Source organism: Hippocampus guttulatus, chromosome 1, assembly GCF_054856545.1.
Source record: "Hippocampus guttulatus isolate MCC_2025c chromosome 1, RoL_Hgut_1.0, whole genome shotgun sequence".
In the NCBI taxonomy this organism is placed as follows: domain Eukaryota; kingdom Metazoa; phylum Chordata; class Actinopteri; order Syngnathiformes; family Syngnathidae; genus Hippocampus; species Hippocampus guttulatus.
Window position 1 is genome coordinate 33,474,673 of NC_141261.1, and position 21,879 is coordinate 33,496,551.

The window sequence follows — 21,879 nt, forward strand, 5'->3', positions numbered from 1 at the left end:
GCTAGCCAAAGTGTGTCACCTTGTGCAGTCGTCCCTCACGGTCACCCACGAAGGCTACTGTGTGGCCTGCCTCTGTTGCTGTGGCGACAGCGGTAAGCTGGGTAGTAGTGGTCAAGGTTGGAATGGCCGGGAGAGGCTTGATACTGCCAATGGGGCTCGGCGTGTGTTCCCATCCGCAGAGATACTCCGAGACGGATACCTGCAACACCAGGCACGAGCTTTAAGGTAGCTGGATGTATCATGCCTTTTATCAGCATCATTGTCATCACCAGCATCATCGACGGCCGTAGTTCAGGAGGGAGACGTCCAGTCACTGGTTTCAGCCACACACCGAGAAGTTTCAGCAAGAGGAGACACTACCTTCCTTTTGATCCATGGCCGCATGGAATGATTGGATTGGATTGGATAAACTTTATTGTCAAATGTACTGAATGTGTAACATACAGCACAGATGAAATTTCTTCCCTCTCAACATACAACAACTCACCAATTTACAGTATTATGAAGTACATATGCCCTCGAGAGATTGAAAATCAGCATGTGGTTTTAAGGACCACCACTACCAAACCCCTAATTTCTGTAATTAAATGAGCACTTTTAATATTAATGCTAAATGCTATGTTAGCCATTTCTGTACACATGCTCAAAACTGTGTTTGGTAGCCACATTGTGCCTCGCATTGTTGATCTGTGATTCTCAGGAAATTGAAGGTTTGGACAATTGACACTGGATAATGTGAGAGGTAGCTGTGGTGAAGGATGATTCCTGAAGTCCACGATCACCTCTGCAGTCTTTGAGCGTGTTCAGCTCCAGGTTGTGTAGGCTGCACCAGCTGCTCCACTTCTTGTCGGTACGCAGACTCGTCGCCGTCTTTGATGAGGCCGATGACTGTGGCGAGCTTTCTGAGTTTGACAGCTGGGTGCTTTGAGGCACAGTCATTCGTGTCGAGGGAGAAGAGCAGCGGAGAGAGGACACATCTTTGGGTGGTCCCACTGTTGACGATGTTGTCCTTCCAAGCCTCACCTGTTGTGTATGTCCTGTCCGTTAGGAAGCTGAGAATCCACTGGCAGATCATTGGGGACACACTAAGCTGGAGATGGTTGGCTGTGAGGAGTTTCAAGATGATGGTGTTTAACACAGAGCTAAGTCCACAAACAGAATCCTTGTGTAAGTCCCTGTGCCGTTGAGTTGCTCATCCACAGACCTGTTTGTCCGGTAGGCAAACTGCAGAGGATCCAGAAGGAGTCCGGCGATGTTCTTTAGGTGGTTCAGCACAAGGTGTTCAAAGGACTTCATGACCACAGACATCAGAGCAACAGGCCTATAGTCGTTTAATTCTGATGCTGCTGGTTTCTTGGACACTGGGATGATGGTGGACTGTTTGAAGCAGGATAGGACCTCACACAGCTTCAGGGATCTGTTGAAAATCAGTATGAAGACCGGAGCCAGCTGGTCAGCGCAGACTTTCAGGCAGGAGGGGGATACCTTATCTGGCCCCACGGCCTTCTTGATTTTCTCCTGCTCAGAGCCATCTCAAGCCCTGTTTGTGGATCTCTGGGACAGGGAATGAGGTCTAGGGTATGGATAAGGTAGTTTCTGGGTGGGCAGGTGTGGGAAGTGGAGGTATCCTTTTCGAATCTGCAGAAAAACATTGTCATCGTCGTCCTCTTCCCTTATGGTTCACTGCTTGGGGGATGGTGTCCTGTAGTTTGTCACTGGTCTCAGGCCATTCCACATTGACATGAGCAGAAAAATGTTTTTCAGCTTCACTTTGAGATGTTTATTTCCTTTGTCAATTGGTTTTGGGCGTGTTTGTACAGTGCCCTATCTCCACTTCTAAAGGTGTCCTCTTTCTCTTTTCTAAGTTGTCTGAGTTTGGCAGTGAACCATGGCTTGTTATTGTTGAAGGCGCGCAGGGACTTTGTGGGTACACACATGTCCTCTCAGAAAGTGAAGAACAGTCAAACCACGGTTTTCGAACGTCTCTGTCCTCGACCAAATCGGTTTTCGATAAAAAATGTTGAGGTTTTTATGCCTTGGATTCTCGACCAAACTGAGCGCACTTGAATGCGCCACTTGACTCCTCTCACCTTCCTTACACGAGGAAGTGACACTTCCTCGGGTAGACGAGGAAGTGACGCTTCTTCGTGTAGCGTTCCATTGTGAGCAGACGTGTTCAATAAAGATTTTTTTTTTAAAAGAGCGTGGTTTCGGTTTTTGAGCAAATTGGTTTTCGAACAGCCTTCTGGAACGGATTATGGTCGAAAACCGAGGTATGTTGTTCCAGTGTTTGTGTATTCATCCAAGTTGCCAGTTAAAGTTTCAGACATCCCCCTAGATGCAGTCCAAGCCTTCTTGTAGTGCCAACTTTGCTTCATCGGTCCATCTCTTCACAGTCTTGACAACCAGTTTTACACATTTGAGTCTGTGCCTGTATGTAGGGATTACGTGTATTAAACAGTGGTCAGAAAAGCCCAGTTCTGCATGGGCAAAAGATCTGTATGCATATTTAAGTGTTGTGTAGGAATGGTCTAGAATGTTGCTTTCTTTGGTGAAACAATCAATGTGCTGATTTTCCTGGGAAGTTCATGGTTACGTTGTGCTTTATTAAGAGAGTCATAGTTACTCCCTCCGTTTAATCACACTTCATTGAATTTCATCACTTTTTTTTTCATCACTGACATTCAGAGCACTGTGCAGAATGACATCGCGTCTACACCAGCGATGCTTTGTTTTAATTAAAATCACCCAAAACGATAAAGAGTGACTCTGGATGCTTTAGCTAAAGTATGTTTACTTGGTCAGGCAGCATTTGTAGCACTGTTTTGGGTTTTTTTTGTTTGTTAACTTCATCTTATCCCGAACGGGGTCGTGGTGTGGGTGCTGGAGCCTATCCCAGCTAACTTTGGGCGGAAGGCCGACTCCACCCTGAACTAGTCGCCAGTCAGTCGCAGGGCACATATAGAGACAAACAACCATTCACACCCACAACCATACCATCACTCATGGGAACCAATCCCACGCTGCACACACACAAATCAGGTGCGTGCATCAATTTAATAAATACAATAAAATTAATTAAATCACAATACTGTGGTCACGACTTCATGTGTGTTTGAAGCCAGTGCAAAGCGAGTGAGTGTTCATTAGCTTTCCCATGTTGTGACTGCTTGTAACTGTTTTGGGTTGGGTCCTTGAATTTGTCACTTACTATGGTTCTTTATGTTGTTATATTGATTATGAGTCTGAGAATATTGATTATGAGTATGGGAGAAAACCGACATAAATGTGCGAGAGTATGTATGTATGTAGTCCCTATACCAGGGGTGTCAAACATACGGCCCGCGGGCCGGAACCGGCCCCCGAGGGGGGTCGATCAGGCCCGCGGGATAATTTAAAAATGGAAAAAAAAGCATAAAAGACACAAAATGAATATTTTTATTAAGATGCAATTCATGTATTAACCGCTAGTCATTGTTTTCTCTTTCGTTTGTAAAGTGTAGGTGGGGGTTACATTTAGATTTCATATGCACATGTGTAAATGGTTTTTAAAAATCCTTTCTTTATAAATCTTGTTTCATCTTAAAATGCATGACTATATTTTTAAATACTAATTGTTCAAGTTTTGTGCCTTTGTACAATCAGTGGGATCAGTTGCACTGCATATATGTGAATGATTAAATGAAATTGCACATTTGTCGAAGGAAATCTAAGGTGTTTTATGAAATGTTAGGTAAATGAAATGTGGGTACATTTCAACATTTTCCTCATGTACTTGTGCTTCGCTATATCAAAACAAAGGAGAGACATATTTTGGTTATTTATAGCAGAGTATGGTATCATTTTAATGGTCTGGCCCACTTGACATCGACCGAGGCCGTATGCGGCCCACAATATGAAATGAGTTTGACACCCCTGCCCTATACAAACCAAAAGTTGTAGGAATAGATAAGTATAGCACATATCAGGGTAAAAGCATTTGTTTATACTGTATGCAGACGGTTTCCTTTTCTTTTCAAATTGATTTACAACTACAAGTATTTAGATATTAATACATAACAAAGCGTGGGACGAGATACATTTTTTTTTACTTCTTCCTACTCCTTTGAACATGTAAATCTGTTTTCTTTTCCTTTTTTTTACAATTTTACTTACCTTTACTTACTGTCAATGTTATTACTGTTTATACATGTTCAAAAAACAACAACAACAACCTTATTTTGTCATATAAGACAAAATATGTCTCTCGGTATTTAAGCTTGAGTTGCTCAGTGACACATAGTCAGAATGTCAAACTTTCTTCCATGGCTTCTCCAAATAACCCTGCTCTCTGTTGTAACTTGGTATTTTGTGTTCTGCATCCAGACCGGCTCACTATTTTTACATTTGAAGACTTTTTACTTTGCCACTTGCGTGCCTTTTCTGCATCTGGGTCCAAATTCTGCTCTCTTCACAGCAGTACATTCTGACCTGTCATGGACCCAGCAGACTCAAACACAATCTCCCAAGCAGTCCATACTCAGGGAGCACTCCTCAACACACATGAGGAACTACTACGTGCAATTATGGAATCTATTCAGAACCTTTCCACCACCGTCAACACAATGGCCATCCAGCCAGTCTCCAGGGCTTTGTCGCAGACATCACCACCTGCTCCAACTCATCCCTCCACTTCCAATCAGGGAGCGATCGTCAGCTGCTGCTTCACCTTTTAATCGGGAACTCAACATTCCATCACCCGAACAATATTCGGGGAGATGGGGACTTATGACGATTCCTGCTGAACATTTCCTTTGTCTTCAGGCAATAACTCAAAGTGTATTAGAACGATTGCACTACTCTGGCGAATGTTACCAGCTTGATTCGGGGAAGATCAGGGAGATGGGCCAATTTGTTTGAGTCAAAGATTCAATTTTTCACCCTCATGTTGGAATCATTCGCTACTTTTTGTCTTGAGTCTTTGAGCAGCCTTTTATTAATCAGTCGTGGGGCTGATTGCATGAGGTCAGGGTTCTTAGTCCGCTGCAGATCAAGGCCACTGGATTCAGGTTTTTGGCCTCAGAGAGTGGATGGAATGAATCCGGACAAAATACGGTTTGTTTTTGGCACACTCTCGGAGGAGCTCCAAGATCAGATGTCCACTCAGGATGTGCCCGAGTCTCTCAATCAGTTAATTTCCCTTGGAATTCGGATTGACAACTACAACAGAAAGAGCCAGTGAAGGGCCAAACCTGTCCACCTGCCCACCTGCCGCTACTCCTCGACTGGTCACCCAGCCAAGCCCTCCAGCTGCCCTCCCTTCAAGTGTGGCCTCCTAACGGGCTATTTAAAGAGCTGTGGACTCGTCCCCCCATTTTCATGTCTCTCTCCTCAAGCCGGTCTTTTCTAGCCTCCACAGGCCACTCTCCTAACAGCTTTGAGGAACGTTCCTGGGTCTCAAGGTCCTTCATCCTTGACCTCTCCCTCCTCCAGGACTGCTACTCTCATAGTCCTGTTCTTGTGTCTCTCCAGCAGGTGTGACAGAGGAGGGCTTTCCCTCCAGTATGCATACATGCTGCCAATTTGTTCATCAAGTTAAGCCATGTATCTAAGGACTTCCTAAATGCCAAATCTGTGTCAGATTATTGACCTTGCTGCTCAAGTATTATTTTCTAGACCTCTCAATCTTGTCATTGTCGTTTTTGCTCTCCAGTCTGCTGCCTTGTAAGTATGTATGTTATTTTGTCTTTGATCTTGCTCATGTTTTTGTTTCGTGAAGTTGGACTCTGGTCATTCCATTTATAATCTTTGATTTACTATTTCCTTGCCTTTGCAAGCACTTTTTGTTAGTCTATAGTCTTTCCTGGTTCTTTTTGACCAACAATTTCTGTTGATACTTTGTCGGTGCACTTTTGTTATGAAATAAATATTTGTGTTCAAATTGTGTCTACGTTTGTGGAATCCGATCGGCATTCAGTTCGTTCCCGAACTGTGTCAGCTACAGGGAGTTCCCTCACAAGCCGTGTAGGGCATTGGCTGAGCTTTTCTCATCAACAGACGTGCTCCTTTCTCATTGTCCTTGTGGAACTCATCACTAAATAACATACAGTACATATACACATAAGATGAGAAAGAGGTGCAGTTCATTCTCCTGCATTACTATTTTAGTGTGTGTGCGTATGTATGTTTTGTACGGGTCATCAAGATCGTGACAGCTGTCTGATGATTATTCCAGCTGCTGAGGATATCAAGTGTAATCCTCACTCACTCACTCACTCACTCACTCACACACACACACACACACACACACACACACACACACACACACACACAGTATTAAGGTCAGAAGCGATGCCCACTAAAAAGCCTGTAATCCATGACATCACAAGATGATATCAATGTGTGTCATGCTCCATGTCGTCCTCCTTTAGCCCAGGGAATGCTGAGAGTTGTAACGCTATAACTTATCAATGCAATGATATGATGATGTGAGAGTTACCTGAGGAAGAGTGAGACAGTTTGACGAGAGTGTGTAGACCACATAGGCCTCCTCCTGCCCTTTGACCCCACGCCCACCTTTGGTGTAACAGGACTCCCGTGCTTGCTCCATCATGGCGTCCAGCTCCGCCATCCCAAATACGCACAGCGCAGCGTTATCTGTGGCCAAAGACGTCGATGTCCATCCAGCCACCATGATGATGAAAAGTGTGGGCTTCCCTGAGAGTAGCCCCAGCCACGCTCCCCGGGCCAGGTTGTAGCCACCGTGGCATAGCAGAGGCACCTCAACATATGAGTAGAAGTTGCGGTCGGAGATGCAGAGGCGGGAGATGTATGTGCGGTACTCCATCTTGTTGCGAAAGTCTCGCCTTAAGAACAGGAAGTAGACATGGTCTTTGAAAGTGACCACCTTGACAAAATGCATGTCGTACTCAGAGTAGCTCCCAATGATCAGCTTGCCCAGCTCGTCCTCTTGAGCAAAGGCCCGCTGAGGAAGGATTGCTGGGTAGAGGCGGCGGGCTGTGATGGGCGGGATGTCGCCCAAACCCATTCCAGTGAAACCACGCCCCACGAGCATGAAGCGCAGCATCTCTCCACCAGCTCCGTCCCCAGTGGTGAGCACGATGCCCACTGTGGAAACATGGGGGTCATTGGCAGCAACGAACTGCGTGTCCACCGGGTTAGTGGACTGGTACAACAGCTGCGACATGTTGGTCAGACTCCTGGAGCGAACAATCACAAACACAAAGTCAGCACATGTCGGCGAGCATGTGTTAGGCTGAGGCTTTGCAATCTTACCTCTTTTCACAGATGCCCTGGTACAATGATCCACAAGCAATCATGCTACCCTGCTCCATTCCTTGACCCCGGTCCAGCAGCAGCAGCTTGTTGTGGTTGTGGGTCGGCCGGGCTGAGGGACAGTCTTTGAGGGCAATGGGGGGCAGGCAGTTGGGGGAATCCAAATGAGGTCCGGTCTTCACATGGGACATCAACTCCAGGTCCGAGCTCAGCTGGTGCAGGTGGTCCATTCCACCCACATACAGAAGCCCTGTCTCCGCATCCAGCACCAGGTGAGAGAGGGGGGCTCCTCGAAGGGTCACCCACTGCACAGACGAGTCCTGGGCCAGGAGGGGTACTGGAGGGATGAGGAGAAGGAGGAGGAGTGACGGGGGGATCATGGAGACCAGCATGACTCCTCCTCCTTACCTGCCAGGGGAAACACAAGACATGCCTTTCAGTGACAGCTAAACATGCACTGACAAACACACATTTTTCCACAGAGCGCTGCTCTTCATATTCCCATCTCTGTAAGTAAGATTGTTTCGGTCATTAAGAGCATAATGGTAGCACTCTTGTATGGATTTAATTAACTAAAGTATAACTTTCATTTAAACCATTAATTTGTCAACATGCAGTGCACTTACACCAACAAGTTGGAAGCACAATACTGGGCAAGGGATCAATGTCTTATTTTTTTCATATAACTTTCCAATATAGGATGTAGGCTATGCATGTGTAAGGTCGGTCACGCTCACCAAGAGCCAAAGAGGACTCTTGCAGAGGACGTGATTCACGTTCATGTACTCTGGCGCTGTGCCACTCACTCACTTACTGCTGGAGTCTATCCTAGCTGAATTTGGGCGGAAAGCCGATTCCACCCTTAACTGGTCTCAAATCACTTGCAGGGCACATAGAGAGATAAACAACCCTTCACACCTGAATCCACACTGTCACTGAGTGGGAACTGATCTCACATTGCTCCCTGCGTTGCAACGATTTTTAACAAAATCTTTTTGCCACAGTCAACACCCAAAACTTGTGTTTTGCACCTGTCATGGGCAGCATTTGTCACAGCCCCGTTTTGTTCGGCGGAAATGTCAGTGCTGTTGCTGCTGAGCAACCTCCAACTGGGTCCCAAAGTGGCTCCAAAAGCCACAGCGACCCGGGTACCTGCAGACCCAGTTGTCAGCTGTTGACTGGGAACTAGTGATGGGTCCATGAGGCCTCATGAGGCATGTCGACACACTGACACACTGTGTTGATACTGTGTCACTGACCACTGCCACCTGCTGGACTTTCAAAATCCCTGCAGTCAACCCTCAAGCTTCCTGGCCTCTGGTAGAGGACCAGAGCTGAATGGGGGACTACACCACCCGAGGGGTGAGACGAGGATTATTATTATATATATACTGTATATAATCCTCGTCTCACCCCTCGGGTGGTGTCCGTCCCCCATTCAGCTCGGGTCCTCTACCAGAGGCCAGGAAGCTTGAGGGTTCTGCGCAGTATCCTTGCTGTTCCCAGCACTGCACATTTCTGGACTGAGATGTCCGATGTTGTTCCCGGGATCTGTTGCAACCACTCATCAAGTTTGGGGGTCACTGCCCCGAGTGCTCCGACCACCACAGACACGACTGTCACCTTTACCTTCCAGGCTCTCTCCAGCTCTTCTATGAGCCCTTGGTATTTCTCGAGTTTCTCGTGTTCCTTCTTTCTGATGTTTCCATCACTTGGGACCGCTACATCCACTACAACGGCTTTCTTCTGCCCTTTATCTATGATCACGATATCTGGTTGGTTCGCCATTACCATCTTGTCAGTCTGGATCTGGAAGTCCCTCAGGATCTTCGCTCTGTCATTCTCCACCACCTTCGGAGGTGTTTCCCATTTTGACCTTGGGGTTTCCAGTCCATACTCCGCACAGATGTTTCGGTAGACTATGCCAGCCACCTGGTTATGGTGTTCCATGTAGGCTTTCCCTGCCAGCATCTTACACCCTGCAGTTATGTGTTGGATCGTCGGGAAAGCTGAAGTGAGATCAGCCACTTCAGCTTTCGGGTCTTAACGTCCGTGGTCTGAATCTCTTCCTTTGGCCACCTTATTATTCCTGCAGGGTATCTGATCACTGGCAGGGCATAGCTGTTTATTGCCCGGGTTTTATTCTTGCCATTGAGCTGGCTTCTTAGGAAATATACAGTATATATATATAAAAAAATCCTCATCTCACCCCTCGGGTGGTGTCCGTCCCTCATTCAGCTCGGGTCCTCTACCAGAGGCCAGGAAGCTTGAGGGTTCTGCGCAGTATCCTTGCTGTTCCCAGCACTGCACATTTCTGGACTGAGATGTCCGAAGTTGTTCCCGGGATCTGTTGCAACCACTCATCTAGTTTGGGGGTCACTGCCCCGAGTGCTCCGACCACCACAGGCATGACTGTCACCTTTACCTTCCAGGCTCTCTCCACCTCCTCTCTGAGCCCTTGGTATTTCTCGAGTTTCTCATGTTCCTTCTTTCTGATGTTTCCGTCACTTGGGACCGCTACATCCACTACAACGGCTTTCCTTTGCCCTTTAGGGTCTTTTTTATCCTGGACTTAAATTATCCTCGGAAGAGGATAGTTCGAGCGTGGGTTTTTTTCCCTCTCCCTACCCAGCGTTTTTCCTTTCTGAATTCTGAATGTAATTTCCCCATTGCGGGATAAATAAACGATATCTTATCTTATCTTATCTTATCTATGATCACGATATCTGGTTGATTCGCCATTACCATCTTGTCAGTCTGGATCTGGAAGTCCCACAGGATCTTCGCTCTGTCATTCTCCACCACCTTCGGGGGTGTTTCCCATTTTGACCTTGGGGTTTCCAGTCCATACTCCGCACAGATGTTTCGGTAGGTGCCATAACCAGGTGCCAGCCACCTGGTTATGGTGTTTCATGTAGGCTTTCCCTGCCAGCATCTTACACCCTGCAGTTATGTGTTGGATCGTCTCAGGTGCCTCTTTGCACAACCTACACCTTGGGTCTTGTCCGGTGTGGTATATCTGGGCCTCAATGGCTCTGGTGCTCAGGGCCTGCTCCTGAGCAGCCAGGATGAGTGCCTCTGTGCTGTCCTTCAGGCCAGCCCTCTCTAGCCACTGATAGGACTTCTTGAGATCAGCCACTTCAGTTATGGTCCGGTGATACATCCCGTGGAGGGGATTGTCCTCCCATGATGGTCCCTCTTCCAGCGCCTCATCCTCTGTTCCCCATTGTCTGAGACATTCTCTGAGTACGTCATCCGTTGGAGCCTTCTTGATGTATTCATGGAGCTTGGATGTTTCATCCTGGACAGTGGCTCTTACACTCACTAGTCCCCGGCCTCCTTCCTTTCGGCTTGCGTACAGTCTCAGGGTGCTGGATTTGGGATGGAACCCTCCATGCATGGTTAGGAGCTTTCGGGTCTTAACGTCCGTGGTCTGAATCTCTTCCTTTGGCCACCTTATTATTCCTGCAGGGTATCTGATCACTGGCAGGGCATAGCTGTTTATTGCCCGGGTCTTATTCTTGCCATTGAGCTGGCTTCTTAGGACTTGCCTCACTCGCTGGAGGTATTTGGCCGTAGCCGCTTTCCTTGTTGCCAGTTCGAGGTTGCCATTGGCTTGTGGTATACCGAGGTACTTGTAGCTGTCCTCAATGTCTGCTATTGTTCCTTCAGGGAGTGAGACCCCTTCAGTGCGGACTACCTTTCCTCTCTTAGTCACCATCCAACTACATTTCTCAAGCCCGAATGACATCCCGATGTCGCTGATGTAGCTCCTGGTTGTGTGGATCAGGGAGTCTATGTCCCTTTCGCTCTTAGCATACAGCTTTATGTCATCCATGTAGAGGAGGTGACAGATCGTAGCACCATTTCTGAGGCGGTATCCATAGCCTGTCTTGGTGATTACTTGGCTTAGGGGGTTCAGTCCTATGCAGAACAGCAGTGGGGAGAGTGCATCACCTTGGTATATGCCACATTTGATGGACACTTGGGTAAGTGGCTTGCCATTGGCTTCAAGTGTGGTTTTCCACATCCTCATCGAGTTTGCAACGAAGGCTCTTAGGGTCCTGTTTACCTTATACAACTCCAAGCATTCAGTGATCCATGTATGTGGCATCGAGTCATAGGCTTTCTTGTAATCAATCCAGGCTGTGCACAGGTTGGTATGTCGGGACCTGCAGTCTTGTGCGACTGTTCTGTCAACCAGGAGCTGATGTTTGGCTCCTCTGGTATCTCTACCAATGCCCTTCTGTGCTTCGCTTATGTATTGATCCATGTGTCCACTTATCTTAGCCGCAATGATGCCTGACATGAGCTTCCATGTTGTGGAGAGACAGGTTATTGGCCGATAGTTGGATGGGACTGCACCCTTTGAGGGATCCTTCATGATCAGGATCATTCGCCCTTCGGTTAGCCATCCTGGGTGAGTCCCATCCCTCAGCAGCTGGTTCATTTGTGCTGCTAGGCGCTCATGGAGTGCTGTGAGTTTCTTTAGCCAGTAGGTGTGGACCATGTCCGGGCCTGGTGCTGTCCAGTTCTTCATATCTGAGACTCTTTCCTGTATGTCTGCCACTGTTATGGTAACTGGGTTCTGTTCAGGGAGGTTGCTGTGCTCCTCTCTCAGGGTCACCAGCCATTGTGCACTACACTGTTATGTTGCAGATACATTTTCTTGGAGGAATTCAATAAAATATCACATCGATAAAAGGTCAAAACATGCGCCAAATTCCAAAGTAAAATCAAAATGGTGAACTTCCTGTTTGGTTTAGGGAATGACTAAGATACTATTTTGGCCAGTTACATATGCCTCTCTGCCTTTTAAATTTTTTTTCTTTGCTTTTTTGCATCATGTTTAATCGCACAATATCACAACAAATTGCATTGTATCGTATCAGATCGCATTGATTTGTGCACTGCAACCTCCTTCTCCCATATGCCTTTCCAGTACCTTTCAGTTTCCAGTCTTGGTGGGTCAGCTCTGTTGTTAGGACCCTGCCAATGAGTGTACACTTTCGCAGATTGTGTTGCGAACAGCCTGTTTATTCGTCTGGCCTCATTCTCTTTCGTGTACCGCTTTAGGCGGATGGACAAGGCTTGGAGCCTTTGTTTGGCAGTTTCGAGTGCTTCAGGTATGGTCATCTGGATGTACCTCTCGGGTATCGGCCTTTTCATCACACCTCTCTGGGCCTCCGTCAATTGACTCACATCTTTCCGAGCCGCCTTGATCTTAGCCTCCAACCGTCTTTTCCATGGTGGGTAACGTATCTCATGGCTTCCATGGTTGCTCTTATAGCCAAGCATCTCTAGGATCACTGATGCTGAAGCGTATATCAGCTCATTGGTTTTCGTGATCGTTACGGTAGGGATCACCCTCAGTGCTGCATTCACACTTTCCCTGAGACTTTCAGGTGGTACTTCACATAGCCGTTGTAATCGGTTTCTAGGTTGCCCAGCTTTCATTCTTGCCATGATCTTAGCTTTCAGGTCAGTTGCTACCTAGCTCAGCATTTCATTCATTGGGGCTGGCCTCTCAATCTCTGGTATGACCTCCTCCTCTGATCTGGCAGCCTGGGGCCCTTCACCATGGAACCTGCGTTGTACCTCATCAATCTCAAGTTGTGACAGCAGTTGCCGTTTGTGGATGTTGGAACACTGAGCTACTAGTTGTTTCGTGGTCAACCGTGACTGTGGGTTTCGAAGTAACCATTTAGCCCACATTCTCTGCATGTAACCCCTCTGACTAGGGTTGCTTGAGTAGTAGCATTCCAACAGAGCCATGTTATCGCATCTCGCCCATCTCCGCTTTGTTCCAGTAGCCCATTTTTCATCAAGGTGCTCTGGTTCCCCAGCACCTGACGCAGACCTTGTTTGGCCGGGTGACGCCTCTCGTTTTATTGTCTCTCATCATTGTATGAGGTAGGCATTAGCGTGAAGGATCTTGCCCAAGGACCCACACTGGATGGTGTTATGTGCTCATTTTTTGCCCCAAGCGGGATTCGAACCACCGTCTCCCGTACGCCAAACCAACTAAGCTATCCAGCCGCTCTCTCTCTCTCTCTCTCTCTCTCTCTCTATATATATATATATATATATATATATATTGCCCTGTGACTGGCTGGCAACCGGTTGTCTGATTGTCTTCAAATGCAGTTTGAAAACAATCAGATACATTTTCTTGGAGGAATTCAATAAAATATCACATCGATAAAAGGTCAAAACATGCGCCAAATTCCAAAGTAAAATCAAAATGGTGAACTTCCTGTTTGGTTTAGGGAATGACTAAGATACTATTTTGGCCAGTTACATATGCCTCTCTGCCTTTTAAATTTTTTTTCTTTGCATCATGTTTAATCGCACAATATCACAACAAATTGCATTGTATCGTATCGGATCGCATTGATTTGAACTAAATGTGTATCGCATCGTATCAAATTGTGAAGACGGTGAAATGTATCGCATCGTGTCGCTAGATAATTCCACGTATCGTTTAAGTATTGCATCGCTGGTAGTGCATCGAGATGTGTATCGAATCGTCCTCAGTGCTGAGATTCACATCCCTAGTGTGTGTCTGTGTGTGTGTGCGCGCACACGTGCATCTATGCGATGTGGCTCTTTGCATTAACACAGTAAAAAAAATTGGCTCTTAGTCTCTGTCTGGTTGGCCACCCCTGAACTACACAATAAAACACTCGTACACAAAGCACTGTGCATACATGAATCTTTGGGTGAGGTAAACTGAGGATTCCAGCCAGCAGGTGACCCTGACAGAACACTAATGTCGTTTGAGTGCATGTTGGATATAAAAAGGGCAAAATAGGTCACTTTTTCTCAACTGCAAACCCCATATTCATTACATGAACCAAACCATCTCCAAATCTAGCAAGCCCCTTCCCCCAACCTCCCACTGTTGAATGAGCACTTGCTTGTGAACTTCCAAAAATGCATGCTGGGATATGTTGGGGCCTCAGGCCTTACACACATACATGGACCAGTTCAATATTTCCATGGTGACTTTCAGTTTACGCATGCATGAACACGCACGCGCGCGCGCACACACACACACACACACACACACACACACACACACACACACACACACACACACACACACACACACACACACACAGCATTATAATAAGTTGCTCCATCTAATACAAAGAAACTCATCAATAATTCATAGAGAAGACATTAATGTTTTCAGAAAGTTAATGAGACAAAGTTGGAAGGCAAAGAAAAAGGAAAGTGTGCATACGTGTGTGTGTGTGTGTGATAGAGAGAGAGAGAGAGAGAGAGAGAGAGAGAGAGAGCGAGAGGTGCCTTACAGCAGGGGTCCCCAACCTTTTTTGCCCCACGGACCGATTTATGTCAGACAATATTTTCAGGGACCGGCATTTAAGGTGTGGCGGAAATAATACAACAAAATAATATGGTATGAGCTGCATGAAAACTGTGGTGTTTTTGAAATATAATAATAAACACAAGGAGAGTCTAATCTGGCCGCAACACTGTGATCGCTATGGTAATTTTTAATGTCTTCAAAATGCAATACAACGCAAATTCAAAGTGCATGAAAATGACGACTCACCACAGCCCCGAGCTTGATTTTCTGCAACCAGACGGTCCCATCTCAGGATAAAAGGAGACAATGACACCTCAAGTGTGTGGTTTATGTCCAGTCTACTTCGTAATTTTGTTTTAGTCGCCGTTGCTTCAGAAAACCCCCGCCTCACACAGGTAGGATGTCGGAAATAGCAACAGTGCTATTGTGGCGATCTCAGAGTATTCAGCCATAACTTTAATCCAGTTGTCTCGAACGTACTTTTAAAGCCGCCGTCATTTGCGATCTCCAGCAGATTTTTTACTCATTTTGCAAGCTCCGGCGTTTTGTTTTTAGTCTAATCGGTCACGTGACGGAGAAGTTTGACATGTGTCAAGCCTGACAGACAGATGTAACGGAGAATCCGGTAACTTTTCAAAATAAAACATCTTTCGTATTCTGTAATAAATAAATTGGAATTAAGGCAAGTTCTTTCTGTGCGGCCTGGCACCAAATGCCCTGCGGACCGGTACCGGTCCGCGGACCGGCGGTTGGAGACCACTGCTTTACAGTGAGTGAGTGTGCAGATATGATACAAACCATGTGATTCATGTGAATCATGTGATGAAATGAAAAAGACCATCGGCTCTATTTTCATAGAAAGTGTACATGCGCTCAATCATAAAAACTGGTCATTTTCATGCTGGGCAGGTCTGGTTAACCATGTTTGGGAATTTGACATACCACGCTGCACCATCTTGGGTGTTCTCGTCAACTGAGGGCATTTCTTTGCCCTCAGTGCACCTGATAATTTAGCAACACTGCTCCGAGCTGGTCTAATTTGTGCCAATGTGATTTTGGTGAATTTGATCGCGATGCAGGGAGACAGATGCTGCAATACACTGATATATGTGCTGGATCTTATAATTCATTCATAAATACAGGAATGGCAATTTTCGGCCATTTTATTTCTTAAAGTGATAATTTTTGTGAATCGTCTAAATCCATTGAGAAAATTTTAGGGGGGGTCAGGTACCTTATCGTCGAGTTTTCACGAGTTCTCCCAATCAGTCTTTCCATTTTCCGATTGTAAACAGCCCTGCGATTGGACGTGTATGCGTACTTGTTGTGATTGGTCGCTATATCGGCAAATGCAAATCACAACCAATCTGTGTTTGCCTTCCTAAACCCCTTTCTCGCAAATGCCGAATGTTATCGAGACTCGCGACGAAGCTAAAGTGCGTCAGATAGATGCGGATCTGAAAAACACGTTTCGATGGGACTGGTTAGATAGAAAGCTGACGGTGTCCCCAGTAGGAAACAGTAAAGAGGAACCATTGTGCTTGTGTCGGATTTCGTGAAAAAGCTCGATGTCGCCGATAAAGCTCTGTGTACAGTGTGTGACGATGTCATTCTATACGGATCGAGAGGATGGAAAGCTTTACAGAGTCACGCAACCTCGGTGAAACACCGAAAACAGACATTTCTACTGAAAAGTAACTGCTCGATCTCAGGTGCTTTTCGACAGCCTGGAGCATGTGTATAAACAAGAGGAGTTGGCGAAAAAGAAAGTGGAAAAAGACGTAGAGGACCAATAAGCATTTAGCGCTTGCTAAAAAGCTTAAAATGAAGAGAAAATAAAGTATTCTACCTCATGACAATATTGTTGTATATACTGTAAATAGACATCCACTTTATTGAATAAAATACATTCATAACCCATATATAGTAAACAGTGTGGGACTTCACTATCACTGTATGAGGTAAGAATCAACAGCTTTTTTATCACATTTACACAACACTTTATGAATATAAGTAATGAACAAATCTTAAATATGGCAGGGAATGTGTTTCCTTTTTTAGTTTTGATTTTGAGCAGCAAATTTGAAGTTACATGTCGGTGCTCACCAGGAATACATAAGCAAAATTGCACAAATTTTCACTTGAAAGAATAGTGAACAATCTGGGGATTTTTTTTCTGTTAAAGTTTCAAATAGTGTGTAAACTGAATACAATTCATCTTCAGCATGTTTAGAGCCACTTTTGTAAGTGGCCCCGACCCCCGTCCCAGACACGCCCCCTTCCGCTTTTTTCATCACTCGCCATTCTCATCCCTGTAAATATGACAACAGCATGCACAGAATTATCTGCATCATTGTAGAAATCAGTACATTCAGCGCATCATTATTATCATTATCTTTATTAAATGTATTAAAACAGTCCCCACAGCAATCATTGGGGAGGGTCACACAGGAAAATGAAGAATTGGACTCAAAGGCGGTCTCCAACTGCCCACTTCATTGCAGTTATAACTGATCGCCCTGGCCAACTTCACAACATCCGTGCAGGGCTACTTGCAGTTCCTTATAAATGTACTTGCCAGGATGTCCGAAGATTTTCGGAACAAATCGGACACTATAAACATAGACTCTGATGAATGTCAAAAAATATACAGTATTTATTTACCGAAAAAAGGCATGAGGCAGACAAAGTACAAATAAGGACACTGGTACAATAATCAGGATAACAACGAGAACAAAAAATGCTTGCAAACTGCAAGGAGTGAGTGGAGCCACTATTACAGTATTGTCCAGGAAGTAAGTTGGCTGTGTTCAACCCCACAATGGTGTGAATGCTACTTTCTACCAGCGCCCGCCTACAAAAATATCAAAAGAAAGAAAACTCCATTCATGCACAAAAGTGAGACTCCACCTTGCCCTAGACTTCCACTGGGCATGAAAATAGGGCCCCCGGTCACTGTTGGGCTCGAAACACACACACACACACACACACACACACACACAACACAGCAGTTTGTTCAACACAATGCGGTCTGCTTAGGAACAAGCACTCCCAATAATGACCGTCAAGGATCTCCTCAGTGATCAGAACCTAGTCCCGGAAACAGAAAAGAACTGGATCCAGAACTGGTGATGGAAAGGGAACCGTGTGTGTGTGTGGGGGGGGGGGGGGGTCTGAAAGTAACCGCAATGCCACGGTCTGATTTGCTGCTGTGTATCAACTGCATTAGGTCACTTCCATAGAAGCTCAGAGATGCATCCCATTGCTGGTAACCATGGCAACAGTGAGGAGGATCTTCCGGAAGAACGTTGCCTGCCTGTTTGAAATATTCCAGTATTCAGCAGTTTACTTGGTGAAGTGCGTGGTTTTGTTTCAACAAGAATGTTCTTTTGTTCCCAGCCAACCGCACCCCACCCCCACAGCCTCAAAACCTTACGAACACCCCCACACAAACCTCCTTGCTTCTCCTGTTCCTGGGTTTCCATTACTCTCCAGGGTTCTCGCCTCCTCCTTCGCTCTCTATTTAAATGCAAGTCCAAGTGATATTAAACGCTGTCTTACCTCAGGCATGCAAACACACACACACACACGCACACACACACACACACACACACACATGCTTGACATCTCTTTGAAGATGGCAAGTATGAGGATCTCAGTGAAAAATATGCATGACGTGTGTGTGTGTGTGCGTGCGTGCGTGCGTGCATGTGTGTGTGTGCACGTGTGTGTGTGTGCATATGTGTGTGTGTCTGGAGACACAGAGAGAGAGGAAAAGTAGGAACGCCAACATGCAGAATAGCTGTTTCCACCTATTTTTCGATGTTTTGCTTTTTAAGGTTTGGGTCGCAGATCCATTTAGGCTGGGACGGGAACAACTAGTAAACAATTAAGTAATTTTTGTAATTACAAGTTCCCAACATATTCGGTAAGTGACTTGGAAAGTGACGAAAAACTGCGACTGTTGGCCAAGGTAGAAAATGTGCATTCATATAAGAGTTCATCAGGTCTCATTCAAGGTTGCCAAAGTTCACAAACCATTCGCCTGAAGTTTGCCAGATGTTCGGCAATACATTTATTTTTGGGTGGGGGGGTGTTCTTGTCGCAAGGAAATTTTGAACATGTTGAGGGGGAAACCCCTAAAAAAGTATGAATAATAGCTAGTCTACACAGTTAACTGCATTTTGAAATGTTCAAAATGTCCTTGCATCAAGAAAGGTACAGGTGAACATCTGGCAACTGTTTAGTGAACATGTGCGATTTAATGAACCCTGATGAATCCTGATGACAACGCAACATTTGCTGCCTTCAAAAACTCTCGCATTTGTTCACCGTTCAGTAGTATCAGGGCTTCGCGTCCAACTCATGCTGTAGAGCAGACATTTCCAGCTCCGGGCCTGGAGAGCTACTGTCCTGCCTGTTTTCCAGTTCTCCCGCCTGCAACACACCTGATTCAGATGATCAGCTCATCAGCCAGCTCTGAAGCAAGCAAACAATCCTGATGATTTGAATCAGGTGTGTTGCTCCTGGGGGAGCTGGAAAACAGGCAGGACATCAGCCCTTGAGGACCGACTTTGGACACCCCTGCTGTAGAGAAATGTTACTGTTGTTCCATTCTGTCTATGTATAATCAATTCTGGTCGAACGCTGACATGTTCCCCATTCAATGCTTTGTGAGAGTGATGCCTTTTAGACAGAGACTGGTGCTTTACTGAAAGTGTAAAAAAAAATTGGAACTATACATTAAGTGGATACGCTGCATGAGCCATGCAGCGTATCTGAGCCATGTCACGTCTGTAAAACAACGTCCTCATATCTATAAAGTTGTTACAGGTATGTCATCCTCAACATTCATCCATCCATCCCTTATCTGATCTGCTTAATTCAGGGGTGGGCAATTATTTTCCCGGGGGGGCCAAATGAGAAGCAGAAAATATTGTGGAGGGCCGGGCCAAAAGTTAGAAATAGAAATAGAAAATAAAGAAGATAGCACAATGTCTTTGTATGCCAGTAATAACGTAACATTCTCCTCCACCATCACACTCAGCACCGGTTCTCCTCAAGGATGTGTACTGAGCCCCCTTTTGTTCACGCTCTACACATTTGCTTGCTCTCCGACTCATATTCGCGGTCCAGTTTGCGGAAAGTTTTTAACATGAAAACAATCAAACCATTCTAGGAAATGTTCATATACTCGAGCCACAAGCAATTCACTCTGAACATGGAAATTGCCAGAATCGGACTGAGTAAGAATCGCTTCCTTGTTTTTCAAAGTCTCGTAGATTTGAGTCTTTCCGACTCCAGGCGTCTCCTGAATGTTTCGTACTTTGTTACCCACTTCGTTTAATCAGATACATATCACTTTCCCTTCCATGGTCATTACTCTCTCCCTCTTTCTTCATCTTCCCCTCCCTCCCTGTGCTCTGCAACTTGAAGTAACTGCGCCACCTGGTGTTGAAATACCTGTCATTACAAGTCCAAACGAAATGAATGCAATCAAACCTTAATTGTGCACCAATCTTCGGCGGGCCGGATTAAAAAGACCAACGGGTCGGATTCGGCCCGCGGGCCGTAGTTTGTCCACCCCTGGCTTATACTCATGAGGGTCGTGGGCGTGCCGCAGCCTATCCCGTCTGTCTTTGTGCAGTAGGTTTGGTACACCCTGAAATAGTTGCCAGCCAATCGCAGGCCACACATAGACAAATATCCATTTGCGCTCTCACCAATGGACAATTTACAAAGTGTTCCATTAACCTACCCTGCATGTTTTTGGCATATAGGAGGAAACCGGAGCACCCAGAGAAAACTCACACAGGCACGGGGAGAAATTGCAATCTCGACACAGTAAGGCTGGAGACGGATTTGAACCCACAACCTTTGCACTGTGCGGCAGAAGTGCTAATCAGTCTACCACCATGCCGCCGCCATCCTAAACATTTCAAATGTAAACTTTATAATAAACATTTGCTTGATAATCCATGTATTTATCAACAATGAAATTATTATCTTGACTATCATTCATTCATACCTGTTGTATCCATGCTATTTATTGAAATTGATATTCCCTCAACTCACTATCATACGTAGTTGGTTTTTACAGATTTGTCAGCGTCAACATTGAAAATCGGTAGTTTAATAGCAAAAATAACAATTTGGGTTAACATTTGCCATTGAATTACATCCATCCGTTAAGGATGTCTTTACACTAGCATTTGACGAGCATAAATATTTGCTCAGAATAGAGTCTTAGTGTTTTTAACAATCATTATTTGAGGTAATTGTAAACCGATTTATCAAAGCGAACCTAAAACAACATATTGTTCTGGTGAAAGTGCAAAAGCTGAGAATTATTTGCACAATCAGGCACTGATGATGACATAATGAAAAAGTGACTCAGTGCTCGAGTAGACTTCCAAAGGCTTGAGTTTTCAAGCTTGAGTATGCTTTTTGAAGAACTCCGCACCTAAACCTAAGCAGAAATGACCAAGTAAGGTGTAATCAAATCCAAGACACCCTAAGCCACCCGTCCATCCATCCATCCATTTTCCGATCCGCTTTATCCTCACAAGGGTCGCAGGCAATAGGCGGGGGGGGGGGGCACCCTGAACTGGTTGCCAATCACAGCTGCCCATTAATATGTCACAAATCTTTGTACTAGCAGGTAGCATATGGCTTGGTGATGAATATTAGGTCCGAGAGGGTTTGACCTCTGGAGGTGGGGCTCGTTGGCAAGCACCTGGTGGCCGGGCCTACACTCATGGGGCCCGGCTGGGCTCAGCCCGAAGAGGCAACGTGGGTCCCCCTTCTCATGGTCTCACCACCCGTGGGAGGGGTCAAAGGGGTCGGGTGCAATGCGAGCTGGGCGGCAGCCAAAGGCGGGGACCCTGGCGGTCCGATCATCGGCTGCAGAAGCTAGCTCTTGGGACATGGAATGTCACCTCTCTGGCAGGGATGGAGCCCGAGCTGGTGTGTGAGGCAGAGAAGTTCCGACTGGATATAGGCGGACTGGCCTCCACACACAGCCTGGGTTCTGGTACCAGTTCTCTCGAGAGGGGTTGGACTCTCTTCCACTCTGGAGTTGCTCACGGTGAGAGGCGCAGAGCAGGTGTGGGCATGCTCATTGCCCCCCGGCTCAGTGCCTGTACATTGGGGTTCACACCGGTAGACGAGAGGGTTGGGGGGACCGGTCCTGACTGTTGTTTGTGCATATGCACCAAACAGCAGCTCAGCATACCCACCCTTTTTAGAGTCCTTGGAGGGTGTGCTGG

General features: G+C 46.0%; 1 protein-coding gene across 1 annotated transcript in view; it reads right to left on the bottom strand.

The window, feature by feature from the left end:
- The window catches only part of plxnb3 (plexin B3), a 129,221-nt gene that overhangs the window by 78,549 nt on the left and 28,793 nt on the right, over positions 1-21,879 (bottom strand). The window contains exons 2-4 of the mRNA XM_086127400.1: positions 7,276-7,683; positions 6,479-7,199; positions 20-199 (exon numbers count right to left, since the gene is read on the bottom strand). Of these exons, the coding sequence (XP_085983526.1) occupies positions 20-199; positions 6,479-7,199; positions 7,276-7,667 (1,293 nt within the window). The 5' untranslated portion in view covers positions 7,668-7,683. The remainder of the gene's footprint in view (positions 1-19; positions 200-6,478; positions 7,200-7,275; positions 7,684-21,879) is intronic.